General features: G+C 42.3%; 2 protein-coding genes across 3 annotated transcripts; one reads left to right on the forward strand and one right to left on the reverse strand.

The window, feature by feature from the left end:
• The first annotated feature begins 4,018 nt into the window (after positions 1-4,018).
• On the forward strand, positions 4,019-17,291 carry plekhn1 (pleckstrin homology domain containing, family N member 1). Of its 2 annotated transcripts, none has more exons than XM_084016008.1 (16): positions 4,019-4,215; positions 5,928-6,018; positions 6,176-6,337; positions 7,623-7,703; positions 8,188-8,278; positions 10,184-10,317; positions 10,849-10,998; positions 12,129-12,209; positions 12,320-12,395; positions 12,661-12,806; positions 13,023-13,175; positions 13,756-13,998; positions 14,539-14,694; positions 15,032-15,280; positions 15,506-15,566; positions 16,480-17,291. In XM_084016008.1, the coding sequence occupies exons 1-16, from the start codon at positions 4,142-4,144 to the stop codon at positions 16,662-16,664; spliced, it is 2,133 nt and encodes a 710-aa protein (XP_083872134.1). In that variant the 5' UTR covers positions 4,019-4,141; the 3' UTR covers positions 16,665-17,291. The 2 variants fall into 2 exon arrangements, with proteins under 2 accessions (XP_083872134.1, XP_083872135.1); XM_084016009.1 differs by having other exon boundaries at positions 15,035-15,280.
• Positions 17,292-18,079: 788 nt separating this feature from the next.
• On the reverse strand, positions 18,080-24,866 carry perm1a (PPARGC1 and ESRR induced regulator, muscle 1a). Its single transcript, XM_084015532.1, has 4 exons — positions 24,811-24,866; positions 20,497-24,314; positions 19,287-19,403; positions 18,080-18,911 (listed from the first exon to the last, which is right to left on the reverse strand). Exons 2-4 carry the CDS (start codon positions 24,293-24,295, stop codon positions 18,796-18,798), a joined length of 4,032 nt encoding a protein of 1,343 aa, XP_083871658.1. The 5' UTR covers positions 24,296-24,314; positions 24,811-24,866; the 3' UTR covers positions 18,080-18,795.
• Positions 24,867-26,635: the final 1,769 nt, after the last annotated feature.

The raw sequence follows: 26,635 nt of genomic DNA on the forward strand, positions 1-26,635 counted from the left end.
CAGAGATGCTGTCGCCCTCTCTGGAAGAACCCAAGTGTCAACTGGACCACTCCACCCACTGTGAGAGGCCAAACACTCAGCCACTTAAGATAAGATTGGGCCCGAAATGGAAAATCTGTCAACCCCGTCAAAACTATTCATGAGACTGTTCAGCTCCTGTTCAGAGTAGAAATAATGTGGAAGCAAGGACAAGAACAACAGACCTACAGTAGATGGACAAAATAACAGAAATGTGTTACAGCACAATAGCCCAAGTAGCAAACACCGCAGATCACATTTCAAAGGGAAGTGACACAAGTAAGTTATTTAAAAGGGCAATCCTATATTCTAAGGATTTAATTCAATAAATAAAACAACCAAAACACACACGGACTGATCAGCCTCTTGTTGTCAGTCAGCACAAAGACAAGTAACGTAAACTACACACAGGATTATAAGATAGCAGCGTTACTTTTGAGCGGCTCTCAGCACTCCATCGGTTTGGTTGTACTCTTGCCCTGCTTGAGCACAAAGACCCAAAAAAAGGAATCATGGTGGTTTTACCGGTGTCCATTAGTTGGACTTATTTACCAAAATGTATTTTATACATTCCTACAATATATGTTGATAGTTTAGAATACAGGTCGGCTCAATTTCTTTCTTTTTTCACCAAGCTTTCCAAGGAAATAGTGACGTTTTCCAAAACACCCTTTCACAAAACATCCCTGACTCATGCTGACGTTGTTATCCTCTGTTGATTTCCATGGAGGTGAAACTGACGAGATTAACTTGTGCAAACTCAAATTTGATTTTGAAAATTAAAACAATCTTATATTTGTGACTATAATCAGATAAACTTGTGGTCTGACAAAAACAAACAGGAATTTACTGAATTGAGAAGTTTAAAATAAATAAGTTTAAATCTGACTTTGACTGATCTTGCCTTCAAAAGAGGGCCGGGGTCCAATTAAGATTCCTTTATGGTGGTCCTGTGTGAGAACTTCGGCACGTCGGATTCTCTGTTGGACACTTGCTGTTGGGGGCTTCGTATCCAGACTCCGTTTTAGTGGCCTGAGGTGTGACTTTAGCACCGCGGCTCTCACCCGCTGAGTCTGAACAAACACAAGCGAGTGACTTCTCGGGGAGAGCCAAAGTTCAACCCACCACACGTGGAGGCGAAGATGGCATCTCTTCTTTTGAACAACTAATGGAAAACTTGCATTCAGTATAGCTCCAATCTCACGTTTGATATGAGCAGAAAGGGGCTCGATTCCACACATAACTGTGGTGGGCACAGACTGGACAACTGAAACATACTATGTAATAAAGTCTTTTTTTAATGGGAAACTATGTGGGTTATTGTTAGGAAACAGCTCATTCAGGAAATGGAGTGGGGAAAAATGAATGGACTGTTTGTCTTTCTAGATATAGTGTTGCTTTTGGCAAGTCACCCGGTATTTCCCCCTTCCCGTTGAGCAATGTGACCCAAAACGGCAGGAATGTCATCTACAGTAGTGATCTAAACGTATTCACAAAGTGAGTTATCTATCGACGGGCACATTAGAGTCCTGTAATAGTTGCTTGAAACAAGCTACTCCATACAATCCATACTCAATACAACAGATGCTGTCCGACCAACAAAAGCCGTTCCAAACTAGGGGAAAACAAAGGTCTGTCATATAGACTTTTCCCAATAAAATGGGAAAAGTTGTATCCGTGGTCTTTCACCTGGATGTATACGCAAAAAACGATGGAAGTAGCTGTGTGTGAAGAATACAAATAAAGACCTATCTAGGTCATTAGGTTTAAGGTGAGAGCTGATATTTGATTGTATTTTTTGGGGAGATTTATAGCTAGAGTTTGGAAGCTGATGATCCTAAACCAATAAATGAATCCCACCTGATAATTAAGACCTTTAGGTAAGACTGGATTGTCCTCAGAGTAGAAAATCCCAGGTTGTTTTTCCCAGTTGGCCACCTTCCTGATACTGCAACAGAGAGGTGAGTCACCGTGCTGGCTGCGTGTATTATCACGTTCATCTTCATGCTTTTCCATGATGCACAACCAGGCTATAAATGCGCTTTCACATTATAAGAAATTACTACATAATTCCACATTGATTCCAATCAGTAAAATGATCAGATTACTGTCAAACGATCAAACTACCAGCAAAACACTGATGTGGAGAATTCACCCAGAGTTGGAAAGTAGACGTCAATCAACATTCAACATATTCTTTAAAATGAAACCCTCAGTGTTACTAAACATGGAAACTTCCTTGATGATGTATGGATCTCATAGTCATCAGTTCTAATTAACTTCACTTTTGTTTCTGAGAAATCACGATTTGCCATCTTCTCCCTGGTGTATTTATTTGACCCTGGTTTAATTTTCTTGGTGACTTTGTTAATGAAATGCAGTGACAGTCATTTATAAATAGTTCACCTATTGTTTGTACCCTTCAATCTCATCATGAAGTTGTTCTTTTCTTTCTTCCCACGCGTCTAGGGTGCTATGTAAACACAGCAAGGAGAAGCCTGGATGATAACACACACACAGAAGGAGCGCATCTTCATGTGTTACTCACTACTGTATCTACGCTGTAATACAAAACCACAAAATCACGTGAGAGGCAGACATTAACCTAATGGAGGTGAGAAAAAAAAATATTTATCTTCACTTCATCTACTGATGTGATAAAAGTAATTATCTTTGATTACCTTTATATCTTGTCAGTCTCTTACAGAGATGCTTTAGATTTGCTTACCCCGTATGCAATTCAATCTGTAGCTTCACTGATTAAATTACCTTGTTGCTCTGTGGCCCATAGACAACAATAAGAGTGTATGAAGGACTGGAAGGTGACTACGACAGTTGGTTTAAACAAGCGATGACTTGATGCAGCCTCAGGTGCATCCGTCTTAACGATCCGGCTGAACAGGTTGGCATTACCTAAAAGCGAGCAGCACACGTTTCATGAACAGCTCAGACAATGACCTCATTAATACGAGAGTGTTTGACTCCTCCGTCTGATTTGATAAAACCACTTGACGCTATCCATGGAAAATTATATGCTTTCTAACGTGAGTTATGGGTGTTGCAACATAAAAAAGGGCTAATTGGATTATGTTGGAGGATTAACGTCACATGATATTCACTGTTACATCAAAAGAATATGTAAATAGAGAGGAAGAAAATCTGTTTTTAACAACTAAAACATATACTCAAAGTCAATTTAGACTTTATTAGCTTTTATGGTGGTGGATATCTCATTTAGGAACAAACTCCTTTCAGAACAAGAGTTGTATGCAAACAAGATGTGTTTGCATGCACCTCTTGCATTATGAAAATTAGAGCCTTTGAATACACAAATGTCCTGTTTAAACTATCCACCCTTCCCATCCCGCTGGCAGACGAAAGGTTAAAGGAAATATTCCATAAAGTAAAGACATCTAGTTCGAAGACAATGTGATATCTGATACATTTACCTCCTCAGTTAAATTAACACAGTGATGCTCTGTCCGTTTTTTAACATTTATAGTGAGTTTCCATTTAAAATAAGTGGAACAAAAACAACAACGCAATACAAGATTTCCCAGATATTTCAGTTTCAAAATGACACTGATATGTTGCGGGACAATAATAAATGTGCAGGCATTTTTCATGCCTGGGCATGTTGGTGGAGGCTCCCATCTTCCCCTTGATTAACACACACCAACTAGTGTGTTTAGAAACCAATCATTGCAGCAGTGACCCAACAATGAGCTCCATTTGGCTCCTGGAAGGTGTGAAATGGCACACTTCTCCCCGAACCCCCCCATCTTTGTTGTTGGGATTGATTTAACAGACAGTGGCCACTCTGAGAAGGCGTCTCCATTGGTTATTCACACCCACCCACACACCCACACACACACACACACACACACACACACACACACACACACACACACAGTCTGTGACACAGCAGCAAACTCCACCCCTCTTACGCAGACACACACACACTCACCGGTCTGACTATACAGCCCTCACCCGGCCCACTTCTGCCTCAGTACAAATCTAACTGCAACAGGGAGCACACGGCACTCTTGGATTACACTCATCCATCACACAAGAAGAAAAGTTTCTCCTCAGAGCAGCACAAAGCCCCACAGAGCTCGGCAGCATGGGGAGCAGCATGTCATGTGTCCCCCAGCACAACTTCAGATTCTCCAGCAAAAGCTTCATACGCAGAAACAGGTAAGATAAAAACAAACTCGTCCAGGTGTTCTTACTGCAGGCATGTCGGTGTGCCGTTGCCTCGGCTGCCGTTTGTTATTTATAAACACTTGAGGTTCAGCTGGAAGGAGTTCTCGGTATTTCTCAGGGTTTGAGCCGTGGGGTGGAACAGAGGTTGTGAATTTTGTGACGCCGGGATGAGGATCATATCGTAATACAGGATAGTCCCGGAGTCGTGCCTGAGCAGCGCTCGTCTGGCCAACGGTGTCAATGATCCAGTTACCATTTGCCTCCTCTTTACATCTCTGTGAAGATAATCTGCCAGCTGTCAGTGAATCTGGTTTCCCTCCAAAATCAGAGCCCGACCCCATTCATGATCAGGGATCACATGTGAGCAATTCTAGTTAAAAGCTAATAATAATTGTATCTGGTTTATGATACCTGGTATGTAGGTTAATGGCTTGTAATGGTCTGATTTGAAGACTTTGAACGTGACTACAGGAGCTGAAAGACATCAGTGGGATTTACTTGTTATTCGATCTGGTTTTCTTTAATCTTCCAGGATAAGATGCCCGGGCATGTTATTGATACAGCCCACTCTGCTGGACCACCACATCTGATTCTAATTAGCCTCTGCACCAGTCTTCTCCCCAGTGCTGGATGATGACTCACGGTCTGGTTTTGTCAAATGTGCCGTGTAGCTCTTTTCTAATTAAAACAGAAGCAGGGCCACCCTCAGATAACCCGACGGCTCATGCTCAACACTGACACACCTTCCAAGTTGGATCGATGGGTCAGCGTGCACAATACATTCAGTGTTCCAGTTTCCTGTGCACCCAGTTAACTCTTTGTGTTGGTGAATGCGGCTCAGGCTCAGGTATTCCCCACAGAGAAGAGGAGTGAATAGTGGTGACTTGGAGAATGTTGGGTGTGCAAATTCACTACCCGTCTATTATCTACATTCCTCTTTCACTTTGCAAATGCAGATTGCATCAGTGTGCACGGTTTTCATATATGTTTCTGTGTGCAATACATTGTGAAACACGGATGTAGTCAAATGGCATCACTCGCCAAACACTAATCAATGACTGTTGCCGGACGTGGACTTCCTGATTAGACGGACCCCGACTCCCAGCGTTCAAACAAAAGCCTGCGTTGTTGCACCGAGGACACTGGCACACAAATGGGGAGATAAGCAGATAAACTACAGGCTGGGATTGTAAAAGCAGTCCCTCAGCCTTATCATTGCAGTGAGAGAGCTTCTTCATAATGATGTAACACTAATGGTAACAGATCAGGGTCACGCAACACAAAGGGGGACATTGAATGCTGATTTTCCTATGCATATATCCTCGCCATTAGGAACACAAGACCTTATTGTTCTTATCATTTAAATGGCTGGCATTGATGGAATGAGGACAAAGGAAGGGGCTCATGTTAAGACATTAGACACAAATCATGATTCAAAGTCATAAATCTGCTGTGAAAATTGAACTCTGGCAGTGGTACAATATTCAGTGTGTGTCATTACTATGTAAAAAAGGGGGAAAAACAGAGAAATAAATGTCAGACCTTGAATTTTGAAATGCAACTCAGTACAGCAAAGACTGTATTCCTATAAACAGGAAATATTCCTTGTTGATACTGCATTGGGAAGTCAACTGAACAGCAGACACCGAATCCATGGTAAAGAGTTGATGGTAACGTGGTTTTGCCCTCTCTCTCTCTGGCAGCAGTCGCCTGTTTCGCAAGAAGAATCCCCAAGAGGGACAGGAGAAGTCCAACAGCATCATCAATATCCTATGCACCGTCACCCCCAGGAAGGTAAGAACCTCCATCAGCTCGCAGCATGAAATTCAAACATCTCCCCATCAAACTAAAGGTCTCTCCTATAAATGTCAACCTGTGTGTGATTTGATTTTTATTGGCAGGTCTAACTGGTATTCTCACGTCTAAACATTAACATTGTGACCTGTTGCAGGAAATGTCCCATAAAGATCTGCACAAGATAGACAACATAAAATGGGATCCTCCGTTCCCTTACGACCCGGCCAGCGGCTGGAAGAAGAGCAGCATCAATGTGAAGAATTACGGACGGATGATTCACAGCTCCAAAGTTCGTTTCCGCTTCCTCCACTGCCAGGTGAGCAGAACAAGATTTCTTTTTAATGAAGCTATGTTGAAATATCAGGAAGGGAATTATGAAAGAAAACAAAACTAACGCTGCACTGTCCTTATTATGGTTAATGAGGTCTTAAAACGAAGAGCACGCCTACACTGACACATTGTGCAAGTCATAGATTTGCACAGTCAAAAATAACATGTGGAGAGCAACAGGATGTCTCTGCGGCCACACTGAAACTCACTGTTGGTATTGACGTGGTGGCTGACTGGGAATGATCCGTTCTCTACAAAGCGGGCCGCAGCCTGTGTTTGGACACGCTCGCTTCTGCTACGGTTTCGAAACATCTCTGAGTGAAAACCCCGGGGTAGAGAGAGTTGTTCTGATCCCGGAGACTGATAGAGGATGCATTGGCTCCTCGCTGTGGGAACTGCTATCTGTCAGAGCTGTTGCGTCACCGAAAGATTGATTGAAAGAATGGCGTCACGATGGCAAAAGAACATGTTGTATTCAGAAAATGCTACCACACAGAAAGGAAAATGAGCATTGCTAAGTTTTTTACAAAAGAAAGCCACACATGAATCATAAGTGACTTTTAACCACATTTTGTGGTCAGTGAAGAAATTCCTGCTTGTCTGACAATCCTTGACCAACCTTACAAATTAGAACACTTCCTGCCTCCGGTGCGCCATGAATCAGCAGATCATAAAAGAACAAGATGTTTAAATAGGAAATAAAAAATAATACATACACTCTGGCTGGGATTTACAGAGTAATTATTCTCGTATACAATTCTTTACGCATCTATGACAAACATCAGAACAGACATTAGAGTTCAACATGGGCTTCCAGAGTTGTGACTATGTGCATGCAAGGTTTAATTTCATCAACACTGGATCTGCAGTCGGGCTGGAAAAAAAGTTATTTTCAAGTTATTTTCAGGGAATCAATTAATCAATAGTATATATAAAATAACCTCATGGTAAAGCCGTTTTTTTCTTTACTCCTGTGTGAATTTAATACTTGAGAAATTAAAATTACAGAGTTCCATAACGTAAGTTTCAAATAAAATGTGATAGTTTGATTTAACTACACTGGGATATCCCCATTAGTAGGAATCTAAACAATTCAGATTTTCTGAGGACATTTAGATTGTATGTGTGTTTTTTTTTTTTATTTAGACAACTAAATTATGGATCACGATACCTCAGTTTATGGTTTCATTTCAATATGATTCCCTTAAGACAATTAATTCTCGTTCGTTGGCCAATGCCTCTCTGCTTAACTTCACTTATTATCTCTGCAGGATGTACATGATTGCTACCTGGACCTCTTCCAGACACACCTTCATTTTGTCTCCAACAACACAACCGGACTGACATACCAGGTGAGTTTTTTTCCTTTCAAATCCATGCCTCCTCAGTAGCAGCAATTATCTCAGAACAGTTTTTCAAAGAAATACTTTGATATCCCTGTGACCTGATACCTTATGACATGCGCACCCTGTCAACCAGCATTGTTTTGGTAAACATGATGAGGCTTCTTCGCTTGTCTCATAAAACATGAACAGCCATTAATCATCGTTTTACTGTGTCTGCCGAGAGCTCAACTCCATGTCAGAGAGACAGCTAAGCACCTGTATGCAGTATTAGTCAGAATGTAGTCCAAGGCAAATGTCAGTCAGACACAAATACATCATCGACTTATAAGGCTGACCTCAGTGTCAAGGTGATTCATTCCTCGGTTAAAATTGATAGATTTTGGCTCAGATAGAGCGAGGGAGATGTTGCCCAGATGGTACTGGTATGTGAATGAGATTCGTTTTTGTCCAGAGAAGCATGATAGAGCTTTTCTCATTGTTTTGTGTGCAGGGAACTCTTCCGTTGAAAGAACTCACCATCTGCAACCTACAACAGAACTGCAACCACAGTCAACCCCAGGAATTTGCCTTTCAAATAAACGGTAAGCTTGACTTTACAAGAGTGGACACAAGTGGGTGTTGGCACAGACCCCCTGGAATGCCGTTATCGGCTGTTTTGAGTTTTATTGGTCGTGTTGAATTTACCTAATGAATCACTCAGACTGGAACCAGCTTATCCAGCAGTAGCTGACTTCAAACTTCCTGAAAGGAAGACGGAGTCCTGGTCTTTTTGCTCATAGTTATTTCACTTTAATGCTTATAATCCCACTGTTTTTTTTAACCCCTGCAGTCAGTCTGTTCTGTTTGTCCCTCTCATCAGTTATGGATCAAAGTAAAACATTCTCCCCACTTATAAAAAAACTGCAAGAAACCACATGCTATTTTCAAGCTGCAGCATTTCCTGTGTTGTCACATTCCAGTGACTCAAAGGTGCCGCTACCCTCTTCACCTCCACTCAACCCCAAGACTAACTAGAGCTCAGCCCCCTTCACCCCTGGTCAGGGGGCAAACCGGCCTTAAAGACCCCGCTTGTTAGACAACAGGTGCACTTCAGGCAGCCCAGCTGTCGCAGAGAAAAGCGCGGTTACCGCTCTGGCCTTGTCACTGCATATAATCTATGGCACATTCCTAAAACTGTTCAGGTTAATGTCCAGTGAATCAATGCCACTTGGCTTTTGAACTCCAAATGAACAAAAACAATGTGAAACTTGACTTCCTTTCATTAAGTAGAAATAAGCTGCTGTGGTGACGAGGGGGCTTTGGCTTGGTCCTGGGAAACTCATCACTCAATCATTGAGGTCAGGGATTAACGTAAAAGGACTCGGTAAAAAAAAGAATCCCAACGTGTGAAAAGTCAATCCCGTGTAAGGTTTCTGTGTTTATATTTCTCTGTCATTACTATCTCTCTGAAATCTGAACACATCTACTGCTGTCACAACATTCACCCACTTTGGTGTTTCTTTCTCATATTTGCCTTTGCAATTTCCCGGATCAAGCTTGTTATTTTGTGGCGTCGTGTTTCATTCATTTTGATCGTTCGCTGTGAAACCTTTATTTGCTTTATGGGAAGGCATCACTGACAGGAAACATACGGAGGAAGCATGACCAAATTCTGAGTCAAGTGAAAGATCTCATTTAGAGATTTCCTCCTGTAACAGGCTCCCGCCGAGCTGAGAATGTGAATCAGCTTTAGTGCGCGGTGGTGTTGGCGAGTAGTGACGAATAGAAATAGCATGTGAGGATCTTTAAAACTTCCCGGAAGCCCTTACATGGTTTGTGTTAAGTTTGAGTCAATATGGATGTGAGAGTTAGAAAATCACAGTTAATTACTTAACAATAGTTTAATGACGGCTATAAAGTGACTGAATGCTTGAACGAGAGAGCCTCATTATGTGCTTCCAGTCGCAAGACTTTTTCACATCCCCTTCTTGCTTTATACATGGAAAAATAACATTTCAAGGGAGTGCTATGGTCAAGGTCTACAATTAAGAGAAAGTAGAAAGTCAACAGATGAGTCCAGAGTGGCTGCTTATTAAGGAGCAGTCTCATGGTTGCTGACAATTACGGTCCAAGCCATGGGGCTATCTCTGCAGGTTATCTCTGGTATGTGTGGGACTGACTGGTCTTTTCATCTCAGGACCTGTGCGTTCCTCCTGGGTAGGCAGTGTTGTGGGAGGGAGAGTCTGCTATGATTACAAATACCAAACATGGCAGGTCAAGGGGGAGCTTATACGAGAGGTCTTACATGTGGTTTGCCGTCATGTGTTAACATTTATTGTACTTGTTTGCACAATGTGTTCTAAAAAGGCAGAAAAGCAGATTGTGAATACCATCAATGATTCACCGCCATTGCAGAAGGTTTTCTGAAAAAAAAAAAAAAGGCTCAGAAGGTGATGTCTGGGTGAAACTTTCCTTTTTTTTGAACTTGTGACTTTTGCACCCTGCAGGTGTCAGCCTTAACCCCATCATCGTCTACTGTGCTAACCAAGAAGAAATGGACCTGTGGTTTGGCCTGCTCAAAGAAAACATCGAGGCCAACGGGGGCAACGCGATTGCACTCGAAAACTTCACAAGAGTGAAAGTAAGTGCAACAGCACTTTTTTGATGCTACTGTGCTCCAAACAGCCTTCAGCTTGCACACAACTGGCCCCCATGCTGCAACAAAGATTAACATAGTTCTTAAAAGTCCAAACATGCGCTCGAGCGTGGTCGTCTTTTAATCCACCTGGAAGATTAGTCAAGGAAACTTCTGATAAAAAAAAACAGGGTGTGTGTGAGTCAAGTAGGTCACTGCTGGTTTCTGCCCGAGGCCTGGATACTAGGGAGGGGCATTGACCGCATCACAACCTACATCAAATGAACCCTCACATCTGCAAAGAGCTAAAGTGCTGACTCCACACCCACAGGTGTGATGAAACACATGACCCCTGGATGTGTCATGGAAGAAAACAACTGAACGAATGGTGCATTTATAAGCCTCAGCTTAGGAGCCTCTACAGTGTCCAAACAAGAGTGACACTCTGAGAAAAACATCAACATGTTCAAACATCCTGTAGGGCAAAGCTCTGTTCATATTTACTTTGCTGATGATTCTCTTTTGCATTTATCGTAGCTAAACCAGGACGAGGCTCCCGAGGGCAGAGAGGAGCTGAGGAACTCCATCAACAGAGAGCCCATCTACGAGTGGGAGGGCTCTCAGCGGGACAGCCTGGGCGACATGACATATGTCACTAAAGTCCGACTGCAGCACCTGCCCTGCCAGGTAAGACGTCACCGCTGCTTATCAAGAGTGACTCACTAATCACCAGAATCAAAAGACAATATAGGTAGTGTTGTTTCTGGAAATCTACAGCATGGCAGACTGTAAGTCATCACACATACATGTTTTTAAACTGGGGAATTTTCACATGATCGGCTCTAAACCAAGGTGACTCACCTAGTTTTTAAATTGTGCAACGCACACATTATCTCGATACAATGAAAGGAGTCAGTGAAAAGGGTGGAGCTCACGACTTCAACTATTATCTTTATTTTCCTGCGTGTAACAGTGTCAGACACCTGCAACTACATCTGTTGAAATAAATGACCCCTTCCCAACTGAATCACAAACAAATACAGCTGATGCAGCTTCAGATAGCTGCTAATAAAAACAGAAAAGGAGAAGACTGTAGTCATGATGCGGCTTGCATGGATATCGGTAATTAATTCACTGTGGGAAATAGCGGCAGGCCGATTGAAGTGTGTGAGATTTAGGGCCTGGGTGTGTGAGAGGCATTTGCCCGGCTCACGCAGTGACTCGACTCACCTCACAGCTGGAATGTCAGCTGTCTGTCCAGACACACCCTTTGAGAGGGAAGAGGAAACATAAACTGCCACACCTTCAAATGCCCCTTTAACTGGTTCAACTGAATGTCCTACTGGTATTCAAACTGGATATTAAAAGGATTGCACCGCCGTTTTATTTTTTTAATATACATCTCACAGTCACCTCTTAGCTTTGCATTACTCATTGTCTTGTCTTCACACAGTCAGAATATCTGTTCACTGTGTTGTCAGTTGTTTTCTTACCTCCAGAAGACAATATATAAAAAAATGTCTCAAACAATATCAAAATGTGAAAACATTCCAGACGTAGATAAGTTACTTTAAAATTAATTGGCTCTAAGCTTCTCTATAACTTTATTGTGGCAGACTTGAGAACTTTCCTTTCACCTTTCACACAAATGAGAAACTGACTTGTCCACAAGGAAATAATCCCTCATATTGCCATAGAAATGTTAAGGTGTATTGTGTGCTTTCGGTTGTCATCGGATGTTTTTTGACATCATAAAGTTTGTTCACTGACGAAAGGTAAAAAGTAAACAACACATATTTGTGATCCTGCGTGCACAGGAACAGAATGACAGACTGCTGGTGATGTACCCATCAACGCTGATCATCCTATCAGAGGAGAATAATAGGCTCTTCTATAAGGTACGACCGACCTTCTACTCTTAAACTCAATCATATCCTGAAGTGTGTGCATATATTATATCAAGCCTCTGTATCTAAACACTGGTGTTAAAGAGTCATTATCATTACAGGGGAAACTTCCGCTCAACATGGTAACTGTGACTACGCCCTGCCAAGATGTCAAGCCCAACACGTTCATGATCGAAGGTAAATACAGCGAATCCGTGAGCTGCTCAACTGCAGCCTCTTTAGCACACTGGCATTTGAAAAGACATGTTAAAGGGATTTAAATGAGTGTACATTCTTATGCATGCGTTATGCTAAGTGCCCTTTTCCATGAATCGGAGAGCCCTCCATTAATGAGCTGGTTTTATCCCCAGTGAATGACATTCTGAGTGAAGCACATTCCAGTGAGCGAACAGACCGAATGACAGGCTTTGTACCCTCTCTCTCTCTCTCTCTCTCTTCACAGGGAAGCTGATCAACCCCATAGTGGTGTCTTGTCTGGATAGGGCCGAGTTCTGCAACTGGATCCAGCATTTCAAAAGTGCTGACGTACCTGTTGTCAGCCCCCCGCCTCCTGTATATGACATCATCTACACCCCGACGCACAGAGAGGTGAGGCCCGCCCCGCTTCCTTTCAACACTCACGCTCAAGTATGACGACAAGCGATAAAGACCGACAACATGGCCCTGCCTCTTCTTTAGATTAACATTTAATGACTGATGATTCATGATTTACAACTACTACAAACACTCATGCTACTAGCTACTATGCTACAGTCCAACAGAAGTCTTTACAAGTCTCATGCTCATCATTTCTACTACTTTTAGGCTCCACAGTTTGACAGGTGGAGTGGAAACAGCCATGGACGCACTGAGTCTCTTAAGTTCAGCCAGTCATTGAGTGGATGCGGGCCTCACCACCTTCAGTTACCCATTCATGAAGACAACCCTCTCTCCCCAGGATACACCGAACCCCTCTGTGTAAGTCAGCCGTGTGCTCCGGTTAAGTATTGTTGAACTGATAAAGTGAAGTGAGCACAGCAGCACTACAGTAGCACAGATATAAATATAGAAGGAGGTAGCAGTACACCTTGAACCTTGTTTGTTTAGGAGGAGCTGAGCGGCAACACCTTTCTTTTACAAAGTTAATCATTAAGGCTCAGGTTATGATCCTCAGGCATCCAGTAAAAGAATCAAAACAAAGTCAGTAATTTCTCCCAAAACAACTTTTGGATGCAAGGAAATAAGAGGCTGTTGAATCAGAAGTGAAAAATGTAAGTATTTAAGAAATACTGAAGCACTCTGCATTATCAGGACTTTTGCCTAGACTCCCCTGAGACAGACGGCTGCCCATCCAATTAGCTTAAAGTGGAGAGGGCTCAGTGCCCAGAAGACATGTTCTTCAGCTCCTGACCTGAACCTCCAAATGAAACTAAAAAACACAAAATGATGCAGAAAAAGAATGCCGTAGAGAGGAGGTTTTAATACCTGATGTCAAATGTGTGGAAAAGCCGTGACTCTTGGCTGACTTTTGCCCTGGGCGTGTTTGTTATCTCTACAGTACAGCTCCAGTCGTCCCTCCTCGGCGGAGACCGCCCGCCTGGGCAGCAGGAACAACAGCGTGTCCTCGCACACCAGGCCAGAGCGTGACCTACGACCTTTGTCACTGCGCTACTCCTCCCCCCAGCGGGGCTCTTACCTCCAGCCTGCCGAGAGCTCCCTGCAGTCTCAGGTCTACAGCACGCCCTACTCTGCCCTGCACCGGGCCAGCCCTCAGCGGCTGGAGAAAGCCCCACTTGTCAAGGTAATTCAGTCTGACGTCTAGCTTGATAACCAAATATTCCCCTTGAGACTGTTGACTTATTTTACAAGCCATGTGAGCAGCAATTGAAATAGACTCACCAAGCATTCGGCTGAAAGGGGTCGTGTAGATGGTCATTACAAATTAGGGATTAGTCGCCTTTGTGGAGAATTGAGTTTGAAAGATCAATCTTCTTGATGGTGCTACAATTAAAGCACTATTGTATTATATAGTTATAAGTTACCAACTAGAAAATATTATCATTCCCTGTCATTATTATGGCAGTTAGGAGTTACATTTTTATAGCTGAAAGCGGATTTTTGAGACAAGTCTGCCGGTCATGCAGGTCATGACAGGTATTGGTCCAAAACCTGCATTTGGTAATCTGACCCTGCAGTGTGGATTATATGATAGCCTTCTGTGGACCAAAGAGTGTGATAGAGAAGGACCGATGGAGACAGAGGGACAATGGAAAGATTAGCAATTGATTTTTCTCTCATTGTTTTGTGTTTTAAACTAACAGTTTGAATCTTTTGTGATCAGTCCAACAGCTGGAGCACCCCTCAGACATCTCTGGGCTACTCCCTGAACCCCCCCCAGCGGCACTCGGACATGTGCGCCCCACGACAGCCCTTGTCGCCCCTGTATGATGAGCCCTGCAGCCCCGAAATCTACCGTCTGGATGAGGCCAGGCCCATGGTAAGTGGGTCAACGATACTGGATCCATTAGGTTCAATTTACACCTGCACAGCCTGTCCGATATCAAGTAGTGCACACCTACACATACGCTTGACCACTTGTAGGAATGTTAGACAGCTGAATATGTGGTTTGGGGGCTCATTCACGAGCAAGATTAAACTATTAGTATATATAAATCCATTAATGACCTGTTTCACTGTTATTGGTTAAATCACCTCACACCAGCTCAGTTACATTTACAGTAAAATATTGTAATCACAATTTATTAATCATCTAAACTTCGGTTGTACATGCTTATAGCTTCCCTACTCATGACACATCTCACTCTGTTCTTTAGCAGCAGAGCTGGCAAGATTCAATTCGGCACCAGCAGCAGCAGCAGCAGGGCCCCCAGCTCCTACCCTCCGCCTTCCAGCTCTGCACCCCTCCCATGGGCAAGCGCTGCAGGAGAAGCCTGGTCCTGACCAACTCTCAGGGACAGGCTAGGGGCCTGGAGATGGAGACCACTCAAAGCCAAGCAGAGCAGAGAGCTGAGGCTGTGTCCAGGCTAAAGCTGCTGCCTGCGCCCGGACAAGTGCAAGAGCAGGTGAGAAACATGGAGATACTCATCTTCCAGGACGCTCTGGTTTCTGGAATGCTGCGGTACAAAGTGCAACAGTAATGCGCCGTGTGGTAGCAGAGCATGTACTTGTTCTGCAGCAGATATTTTAACAGGTGCCACAGATGAAACGCATATTTTCGGGAATGTGAGAATGTTTGTTATAGCTGATCACAGGGAGTAACTTTCTTATGTTTTTGTATATTTTCATAGATTGTAATCCCGTCGAGCTCTGCGAGGAACATCTCTCAGTTGCCGTATGGTTACTCACCAGGTAAGCACTGAAGGCATGCAGTCCTAACCCCACACACATTCCTCTGTTTATGTACAGTATACTGCGACTGCGTGTGGAGTCCCACTATGTTCAACAGTTTATAATAAATTATTACTTCCAGCCCTTACAAAAAAAAATTCAGATTTTTCATCTTGTCGAACAAAATAAAGCAGTGCTTATTTTCATGTCATGCCTAATAAAATGTAGATTTATATTAAGAAACAATGACCACTGTTTCAAATCACGGCTTTAACACTGCTGCATCGTACTTCCTCACAAGTGAGAGTTTCACTGGCAGCAGCCTTCCTGAATAGCAACAAGGACACGGAGCATTGCTCACACGCCGCTACACCTCAAATTAAACACTGCATGCACTTTTGAGTGATTGAACACCTCTGTCAGCGAGTAGACAAAAGGCTAAAGGCTACAGGGGTGAAAGCGCTGGAAATACATAAATGTGCCAATGAAATGGAGTTTAGAGCTGCTCGAAATGCCATTTGTGCAGATGTCCCATTTGGGGGTGGGGGGGGGGGGGGGGTGTAAGAGAACACTGTTTCACAGACAGGATTTACTCCTTCACTGTGATTGACAGCACAACTGTGCAGAGTTACAACTCGTGTCTAGTCTACAGGCTATTTTATCACAAATGAAAACACAACTAGAATTTACCTGGTGATTACACGCCACTTTAACGCACAGCTTAAATCCAACATGTGCTATGACTGCATTATTGCATTACTGCAGACCAGATGAGGGTGGCATTTGACACTACTGGTGTTACAGTAAGATTATATGTTGGTACAAGGCCAATCACACCACACGCATGTTGGGTCTGTGTTAATTCAGTCAGGGCACGGTTTGTCTTTCATTGTTTGAAACTAAATGCCCGGGCATTCTTCTCTCGCTCCTATAGATCGCCAATCGTACCTTGAACCCACAGAACCAGATGACCAGGAAATGGACTATGACAACATTTGGGAGTTCGACTGTGATACTGGAATGATTCAGCCAACGTCTGGAATTTCGACACACTGGACGGGATTAGACTTTGGGGCCAGAGGCCTTGGTCCCATGGCAACCCAGCAGAGATGGTCATAAAACAAAACAATAGCCCGGCACTCGTCTGGACGTGTGCAAACAACAGATCTCTATCAGAGGGATAATAAAAAGCCAACCAGCACAGCCGGTGTTGCTCCCGCTGCATACAGTATGAACCGACGATCGCATTGACTGCAGTGTCAGTGTTGGGTAGTCAAGCAGAGGAATGATGAGTGCAAGAATGAAGAGAAACCGGCTGGAAACAAAACATGACAGTGATAACAGATGTAGCATTCAAGACACACGACAGCAGTGTATATAATGTAAATGTATTATATAATTGCACTCAAGGTTCCATAGTGCAAGAGAGCCTCCAGTTTTTCTTTTAATATTTAAAATATTTTTTAAATGTCCAGTTTTTTTGTATTTTCTTTTGTTTTTGTATTTAAAGCTATCAGCAACATTCCATTGGGGTTTGTTATAGTAAAGGATGTATATTTTTGTAAATGTTGTACATTTATTATTTTATTATGCAACATTATCAAGGCAAACAGACGTGGCATTGACCGACTGCCTAAAAGGTGCTAATATTTCCAGTACGACTACAGTGCTGTACTGATAACGGTGTGGCTTTTGTTTGAGGTGTTTATTTATACTTGGAAATAAAACTGAAAAAAAAAAATGTGTTTCACTCTGTTTTGTCTTATTCAAGTGCTACTGTTAAATGGCTATAATCATTGTCTCACTGTAACAAAAGAAGAGGTTAAAAACAATGTGAAGGTCACCCATAGTGGTAAACCTTCAGTGACTTATTTACCCGACTTTGAAGCTCTGCAGCTGCTGGATGTATAAATACGCAACTGTTTGCAAACAAGTTTTGCCATATCAACCATCTGGTGGTCACAACTTGTTTACACTGTCTCCAAGTGGCCAAAAATATTACTGCTCGTTTAAATCTGTGGCATATAAATTAAATATACTGAAAAGAATAGAACAGTATTGTAAAGCCCGAGTGAATCACAGACATTTTGAAATGCATAACCCAGTCATGACATGCACCGTTTATCAAAACTGAATCTGAAACTAATCGGCTTAATGTTTGTGCTGTGAGAATACTGTAACAGCTTCATGGGTTGTGCTCGACAGCAGGACACATATTTACCACTCAATTTTGCCATCTACTGGAGAAAAATGCGTATGATTCTTGAAGAGGATGTTCATCTGTTCACTTCGCAATAATGTTGAATAAGCACATTATTACCGTTTATTATATGAATATTTTAAAATAATAGTTTGAGTCCATATGGAAAATCAAATATTGTATAACTTGAAGACTACAGCTCACTCAGCTGTGATAGTCCAATTCTTGCAAGAGCATACGCTGCCCCCTAGTGTTCAAAAGTGTCATCTGCAGTGGTTTGGGGGTGGGGGGGGGGGGGGGGGTAGAGAGACCGCACACATCTCAGAGAGTCCATTTAATGCAGTTAAGTTGAAAGACATCCACATCTCACATATATGACAAAATACTGTACAGCCATCTATACAATTATCATTATAAGTCATCAAATGCCCTTTATAAATTACAAAACTGATACTGGCACAGAATACAGTCCCCGTAATTCATTTTTCAACTTTGTAAGGATGTTAAATTGTGTCAATTTGCCATTATGGAAAGCATTACAATAGATAAATATATAAATATGTTCAATTACTTTTTTAGTAATTATTTATGATAATAGTTTTGAATAAATGCATCTGCTAAATTAACAGAAACGCCCCATCCTAAGCCCTTTGAGTGCCTAAAGGGAATCTGTTTATCACATGTCCACCTGACATCTCAACATTGTACAGCTCTGCGTAAACCTGCCTCTAATCTCCCCTCAGTACACACATAAAGACACCTTATATACAAATATCTTCTCTTGCCTTTGGTCTTTTCATATTTCATAAGAAACCTTTCAGAAGTTAAGGACGGTCAAAATGTAAAAATGCAAATGAATCTAGCAAGAAGCAAAAAAACGGACATTTCAATGTTAATTCAATGGGCAGATCATTAAAACACAAGATCTATTAGTGCACATATGTAATGCAACCATGCAACGGTACAAGAAACATTTCTTGTACAGGCTTATATCAGGTGTTCAAGGATGAATGTTTCACTTTAAGTGTGACGTGTTCAGAGGCAGAGACATCAAGAATCACACGGTTCGGTGTCATTCAGTTTCTTTCCACTGGCTGCCGCCTCCAACCTGACGTATTTACGCAGGTATCGGATGGCTGACAGAGCACTTACATTCGCCAGCAGCACTGTGAGGGAATAGATATTAAAAGTGAGTCATGGCATTACTCACTAGACTTTGCAACCCAACATTGATTTAATCTTTTCCTATAAGTTCACATTATCTTGAGGTTACTTTAATGTGAATGCTTTTTTGATTTTTGCCTCAATATTTACTCTGAGGCTTTTTACAGCTTCAGAATATCATTAACAGTCAGAGACCTTATAGTCCTTAAAAAGCTGAAATTAACTGATTTTGATATGAAAGTAAAATGAAACATGAACAGAAACTTAGCGACTGAATAAGCAACTGTTTTGAATTTCAGTCTTAAACAAATAACAGAAAATCTGCAAATCTTGCTTATTAAAAAGGTCATTCATGTTACATGTTCACACACACATACCAGCCTTCCAGGTATCTCCAACTTGTGGGTTTGCAGTCTTCAGCACCCACGAAGCACAAGCAATACAAACCAGACACATCTCTGACTGTCTGAGAGGCAAGAGGGAGGCGTCCAACCCTTTAGAAAAAGGGACAGAGTATTACAGAAGACATCTTGAATGATTATGTCATGATAATTACAATCCACACAGGAGTCCAGCCGGAGGTCAAGGTTATTATAATTGGCAATCACAGGCTGAGAGCTGAGCACAAGCCCCCAATAATGTGTTTAATATGTTGTCCTTCCTGTTCCGTCACACTGTGAACTTGTCAAATCCTGGCACCTGCACAGATTACTGTTAATCAAACGTATGAGACTTCCTAATGCTACTGATATTTTGAAAGTGTGACTCGGCCTTGTAGATAATCCTCACGGGCATCTTCTGAACATTTGGTGCTATATTAGAAGCTTGCAAGTTATTATCTGAATTACAGCACAGTTGAAGTTTAAGAAGTGGGATTTACATGTACAAAACAAAGTTGAGGGATTTTAATTTTCCTTCACAGCCAAACAAACTAGAGCACTCTACTGGGAGCTTAGAGAGGACACTCATTGAGTGGAGTCAAGTTATCACGTACAACCAGTCCACTACGTGCCGGCAGTCCTGGCAGTCCCTTCGGACAGCTGAAGTAAGAGAGTCCGTCTTAACAAATAATGCCCGGATTGTAACAGATGGGGAAGCAGATGACAGATCCTAGAGTACAACTTTTTATGTGCGAGAAAAACCCCCCACAAAGAACTGACAGAGGTTAAAGACATTATTATTCATACACACTATATTTTTTGCAGTGAAATATGTAGTTTTTAAAAAGTTTTATTATACTAAGAGTTGTGTTACCATGGTAGCTATCATCATCACCTGTTGACTAGAGGAAAATAATTATTATTTGTATTACTGTTTTAACTATTAAATGTTTTCACTTATAAAACATCAAGTCAATGGTTACCATAACGAATAATCTCTGCAAAGTGCCCTTTAAGATAGATAAGAACGACAACAACTGCAAATTATTCATTTAAAAATCTCTCTGACGTTTGTAAAATCAGACACCGGGATCAGCCCCTTTGGGTCTTGAGAGTGCTGCAGGTCTGGTAAGACTACTACTCCCTTAATATATATTAATACATATTTCTTTATAAAAAGACGTTCATTGTGTAAAAATTGACTCACTTGGATTTGAAACGACCATCTGCGAGTCCTCGTGTCTGAAAGGCTGCTGAAACATCTCTTGAATTTTCAGAGCACTCCTAGGATGAACTGTCCTTCCAAACGATCTACCACTTTGCCTCACAGGTACACAAGATAGAGAGTTCGACAGAGTCTGCTTCTGGACTGTAGGTGCAGTCAAACTAAAATTCCTGAAGGAGAGGATGGTTTTCCAAAAGAAACTTTGTCCGACGTCGCTATCTGTGAAGAAATCCTCATATATGTCTGTCGAGATCTGAGCTGGGCTTGATGCAGGGCTGAACCTGCTCACCACCCTCACAGGGCCACGGGTGTCTTCATCATCAGATTCCACAGAAGACTCATCAGAAGAGGAGGATGGAAAGAAATGGTCGTACGCCTCAGGGAACTGCATATTTCTATTAGCCAAGCGAGAGTTGGAGAAGATGGGAACCGGCTCGTCTTTGGTCTGATCTTCGGCATTAAAAAGCGGGTAAAAGAAGCTCTCTGTATCAAACTCTGAGAAGAAATGATCATAAGATTCAGGAACAGAATTTCCATCAGCGTAGCAGGTGGTTATGTTATCTGGGACCGATTGGCTGGGACTCGATTGCTTTCCACTGAAAAGATACTGAAATATATCTGTGAGGGAGATTCTGTAGCTGTCCACGTCTTTGTCTTGCTTAGGCATGTGTCCATCAGTAAGATACTCAGTTTTGTGTGAATCTCCTTCGTCTATGGTTTGTAAACCTTTGCCTTTCGTTCTGTATCTCAAAGACTCAGATTCCAGGCCATGCAGATTGTGCATGCTCACATTTTTAGAAATCTTTCTGAGGCACTTTTGGGCAGTTTCAGGGTGGACTGGTAGAAAAATGTCCCCTGCAGATGACAACATCATATTCTCAGGGTAAATATCAGCCTCCGGACTCTCCCACATAACACCTCTCGAGGACGAAGAATCAACTGCTATAACAGAGCCTGAACTCGATTCTACGGAGTTGGGCTCGCTGGGCGCTTCTTCATTCGTTTGTTCAGGCTTGGACTCGTCCAGTTGAGTAAAATAGCCTGACTCTGTCACACCAAACATGTCGGTCTCATTACTTTCCTGTAGAAGTGGGAGGGAGCTGGGTGGAGCAGCTTTGCCGATCATCCGTAAACCCAGAATATCATTGATTGTCACTTTCTCCATCTCACTCCAAAAAGAAGACATAGCAAAGATGTTTGAACCTGGCGCCTTTTCAGGTTCACATTCTGCTTTAGATGCTGCGATGAGGTCTTCTTCTTTCACCACTAAATCACATTTTGAATCTGTTGGGTCGTTTGATGAAGACTGGCTTTTGGGTTCAGATGTGCCATTTCCTTCCTCGCACTTTGCCAGTATTAGGGATGTTTTTTCTCCTTGATCTCTGGTGTTATTTTGATTGACAGATAAACAGGAACTTGTGATATTCTCATTGGAGAGAGACCTGACGGATTCTGTGTCCAGAGTGCAACAGGATGACACTGGTGGGATATCTGAAGGGCTCATTACCAAGACATCAGACGGGGACAATTTGGTTTCCCCCTGACTTTTGTCCATTCGATTAATTTCACACGATTGAAGGGGATTCCCACTTTGAAAAGCCATTACTTGCTTTTCTGCCAATTCAGTTCCCCCATCTGTTGTGTTATTCTTGGGCAAAACATGTAATTTGGAGAATGTGTGAAGCCCCAGAGGATGTTCTGTTTGCCGTGCTTCAATATTCAGACCTTCACTGGAGGGACTTTGAGTCGGACAGAGCCTCAATGCATTGCAGGCTTCTGATGTTAATTTAGCACAGTCCACTTGACCGGAAACCTCCTCCAAGAATGGACTGGCTCTAGTTTTGGATTGTTTGTGTTTTGTGTTGTGAGCATCAGAACTGCTTGCAGACTGAGGAATGTAAGCCTTTTCCAGCGTAGATCTATATTGGTGTGCGTCTTGACAGTCAACTTCCAGCTGTTGTTGGGGCTTAGCCGCTCGGTGACACAGTGTGTGGGTGCCTCTGCCAGAATATCCAGCCTCCACAGCCAGGACCGACTTAGCCGCGGATAGTTTGTCCTGTTGGCCGACTTCCACTGAGGGATCATTTGACTTTGCGCTTGGTAAAATACTCATTGATTTGACCTCTGCTGCACATGGTTCATCACAACAAATGATGGAATTGTTCATTTTGGCAGACTGTCGAAGACCTGCATGACTGCCCTTTCCTCCACCGATTGGCATTTCTGTGGCCAGGTCTGATTTACCAGTTCCACAGTCAGTAACTGAAACCGGCAACCCAGTTAATGCTTCTTCACGTACTTTGCTGTATGGCTGTAAATATGTTGCCACATTACCACTGTACAATGCCATGTCATCAGTTTGACGAAGGGAGTTTACTGACCTATCGTTAGTCGCGTTATTATTAGTCGAGCCCATTTCTTTACACCTTACCTTTCTGACTATACTCTCTGGTAAATATTGGTAATGACGACCACATGGAGGACTGTAGTGAGGAAGACGATTTACTTTGATCTCCTTAGCAGATAGCTTTACTGGGACATTGCTTGGGGCTGAATATGTAGGTAAAGAGGACATTAAATCTTTTTGTGTGTTGCTTAAATAAGCTAAATGAACATCCTCAGATAAACACAGGCCCGTTCCTCCTCTCCATGCATACCGTTCTTCCTCTGAGTCACTCTGCTTAACTAAAAACTGCCTCTCATATCCATGCACACTTTCAGCTGGCTCAACACTGAGTCGTCTCTTTTTCCTTCTCTTTCGTTTGATTGAGGCGGACGGAGATGACTCTTTGCTGGCTGTTTTGTTTGTGCGCGTTGCGTCTAACTGTAAAACATCAGAGTTTTGGATTTCCTTCCTTTTAACATGCGTGACCATTTCCTGATTACTCGATGAATCCGTGCTACACTTTTGACTGAGAGTTAATTGACCTGTCAAGAAGTCTTCCTGCTTAACACGATCCAGAGGCCTGCACGTTTCCACCGCTATCAGTTTGTCGGTGTGAGGTGTTGTTTCGGCGTAGACAACCCCCTCCGGTGAGTCATGAGACGGATTCAGCCGTGTTGCCTCATTTACTCTGGTTTCTGTGCAGGCTTCCTCTCTGATGAATAACCTTGTTTCAAGGTAAGCAGATTTGTTAGTCTTTAGCACTAAGTTACTGGCAGCAGGTTCAGGGGAAATGTCGGAGCCAAGCGCGTCTTTTTTCATTGTGTTTTTGTAGCTGATGGTGTCGACAGGCTTTGCGGTCTCTTTGCCAACTGCTGCTTCACCGTTGGCAGTCAGTGAGTTCAACTTTGGGATGTTCTTTGGCAAATAACTGCTGCTGGCTTGTTTCCCATCACTACAATGCTGCTCGTCCTCACGTATTGCCTCTCTGGTTTTTCCATCTTTCACTTGGTTTGGCTCAGAAAGCTTCTCAGCCCCTGTAAGGCTTTTCAGTCGTTCAAAGAATATATTGACAGACTGCAGGTGTATATCCTCCTCACTGCCGGAGAGCACGCTCTCAATTCCACCGACGGCGTGTTTGCTGAGGTAATGCTCCACAGGAGACCCCTCACAGTCTGGGGGGCCATCGATGGGACTGTCAGCCTCTGAAAAGCCTGCTGTTAGGTCGACTTTCTGAACCCTCTTAGCAAGAATGGATCCTTTCTCATCAATGTCACTCATCCCCGAGTCGTCCACACCTGCTAATGAAGGCGGAAGCAGGTTACACTCTTCGCACTCCTCAAAGAAGCATTCCCAGTCCCGGTCACAGATCTCCACACTGTATTCAAAGTCCTCCATTCAGAGCGACCAATATATCCTGCAAAAATCAATCAAAAGAGCTTTATGTCAAACTTCATCATTGTTAAAGATGATAAAAGTGTTTTTTTTTAGTTTTTAGCAAGTTTAGTGTATAAAATGATAGAGCTTATCAGAATACACACAAAATAAACATATTGACAGAAAGAACACCAAAAACCTAAGCTCCCACAAGAAAACATAGCATACTAATAAAGCTATTTTGCAATCATAAAAAACAAGCATGCAGGTTAATTTTAAGTTTTGCGGTACGATTTTAAATATGTAAGTAATATAGCTAAAATGCAAAAACGTGTGATATCATTTCAAGCAATACGATCATATCTAATCTGATAAAATAGGAATCTTTAAAGGGCAGAGACAGAAAAGTTACCAGTAAACTGAAACTATCATTGGTTAAACGAAAATGTCGGTATTTGGACAACAGGAAGTATTGATTTTCTCTCTGTTTTTTAGTTGTTTGCTTATGTACTTGAATGTCCATGCAGGCTTCTTACCTGTCCTGCTTCAGCTGTGGTCCTGGTCTGCAGGTTAAGGAAGTCAGAAGTCTCAGCAGCACAACGTTGTGAGTCCTCTCATAAGGCGCATGTGATTGGATAAATATAGAGTGGTGCTTCTGATCACGTAGTAGTCATAATGTTCTCACAGCAGCCATTTCCAACAGAGGCATAGCGTTTCAGCACTTTAAATAGACTCTGCACTGGCAAACTTCTTAGCTGGTTACACAGTATTTTAGAAGTTATTATTGTTTGATTTAGTACATATGACTGAAATCTATACTATAACTATGTAAATAATTTATGCATGTTTAGGTATTTTTTCGTTACTATATTATCTGCCGATTCCAACAACAGGCAGGCTTTCAGCAGATATGGGTGTCATGTGACGTGTGTGATAGTCAGCTGATACCTTGTCGTCGCGTCATGGGCTGAATGTTTCCAGACGCTGAAGAGGTCAGAACGATCATGGGATGAGGTGAGCTGCATCACGTCGACAATGACAGAAAAACAGACAAAGAACACTAAAAATAAAGATATTTATAGATTTTGGAGCTTGTTAAGTTTCTTAGTAAAGTATCTGGTATTTAACTATCAACTGTATATATTAGTATATCATTTAACAAAGCCGTCTTCAACTACATCGTCTTGATAAATGTAACCTACATTTACTTTAAAAAAAATAAAAATAAATCACACTCAAATCTCAACTTAATTTTAACAAATTAAATTACATTCTGGCCAGCATTGGGAGACACAAGCTGAAATGACCAGGCCTTAGTTTCTGCTTTAATGTGAAATCTACTGTTAGGGAGGACGGCTTATCTGAGGAGGTTTGGAGCCTTTGTTTACAGCTATCAGTAAGACTTAGTGAAGACAATGTGATTACGGGGCCATCCCTGCTGTCAAAATGTCACTGACACTAAAAAAGATACCAAGATAAACTATCAGTCCTGATCTCATTATCAACTGCTAAACTGTACTTAACGGATGCCTAATGTGCCTTAATTGCAGTTGAATGTATTGATTAACGATGATGGGGTCCCATTGGGAGATTTAGAACAAAAAAATACTGTATGTCATATTTTCTACTGTTCGCTGACAGCACATTTTGGGAAATATCTATAAGAAAACCTGTGGATTTGGTAGATTCTTTAAAACAAAAATCTCAGTTTTGAAGCATGTTAAGAATTAAGTGTCACAGATCAGAATGAAATTTGAGTATTTCTCACCGGATTTTCCTTCACATTGTCGATCCACATTCAGAATTTGCATCTTGCACTTTGACAGGCTGCAACGACAGCCTTTATTTGCCTAATTTTCATCACTATAGATATTTATGAGACAACAGACCCTCTCATTAGCCAAACCACAGCCTGGGCTGTGTGCCCAAGAGCCCTCTCAATTCATCAGCTGTGATAAAGGGAGACAAGCCAGGGCCTGTGTGGCTACTGCACCTGGGGCAGCGGGCCGTTTTGACACGGGTGGGATTCTGTTTCCATCAACAGGATTAGGCTCTTATGACTCAGTTGTTGGGAGTTAAGATTGGAATCTGTTTGGGCTGCTTCACAGGGGCTAAAGCGACATAATTTCACCCTAATTGTTTACCATGTCAGCCCCGGCAATTCAGCGTCAATTAAACAAAGCCCAGTAAACAGACACATTCAGCACCAGCTCAGTGACATGGTGTTTAAACAGAGGGGAGTTTGTGTACGGTCCCGTTACCAAGCGTCCTCGGTCGGTGGCATCTTATGTGGTGCAAAGTCTTAATTATGGCAACCGGCTGGAAAAACAGAACACTGTAGACAAAGATTGCTATTTTGGC

This window comes from Eutrigla gurnardus (genome assembly GCF_963514095.1).
Source record: "Eutrigla gurnardus genome assembly, chromosome: 8".
NCBI lineage: Eukaryota > Metazoa > Chordata > Actinopteri > Perciformes > Triglidae > Eutrigla > Eutrigla gurnardus.

Excerpts from the sequence above, each read along its gene's own strand:
- perm1a (XM_084015532.1), bottom strand. The coding sequence starts at position 24,295 with ATGGAGGACTTTGAATACAGTGTGGAGATCTGTGACCGGGACTGGGAA. Across the intron at positions 19,404-20,496 it reads GATGGTCGTTTCAAATCCAA|GGTTGGACGCCTCCCTCTTG; the intron begins GTGAGTCAATTT and ends CTTTTTCTAAAG. Across the intron at positions 18,912-19,286 it reads TGGAGATACCTGGAAGGCTG|TGCTGCTGGCGAATGTAAGT; the intron begins GTATGTGTGTGT and ends ATTCCCTCACAG.
- plekhn1 (XM_084016008.1), top strand. The coding sequence starts at position 4,142 with ATGGGGAGCAGCATGTCATGTGTCCCCCAGCACAACTTCAGATTCTCC. Across the intron at positions 4,216-5,927 it reads AGCTTCATACGCAGAAACAG|CAGTCGCCTGTTTCGCAAGA; the intron begins GTAAGATAAAAA and ends TCTCTCTGGCAG. Across the intron at positions 13,999-14,538 it reads AGAAAGCCCCACTTGTCAAG|TCCAACAGCTGGAGCACCCC; the intron begins GTAATTCAGTCT and ends TTTTGTGATCAG.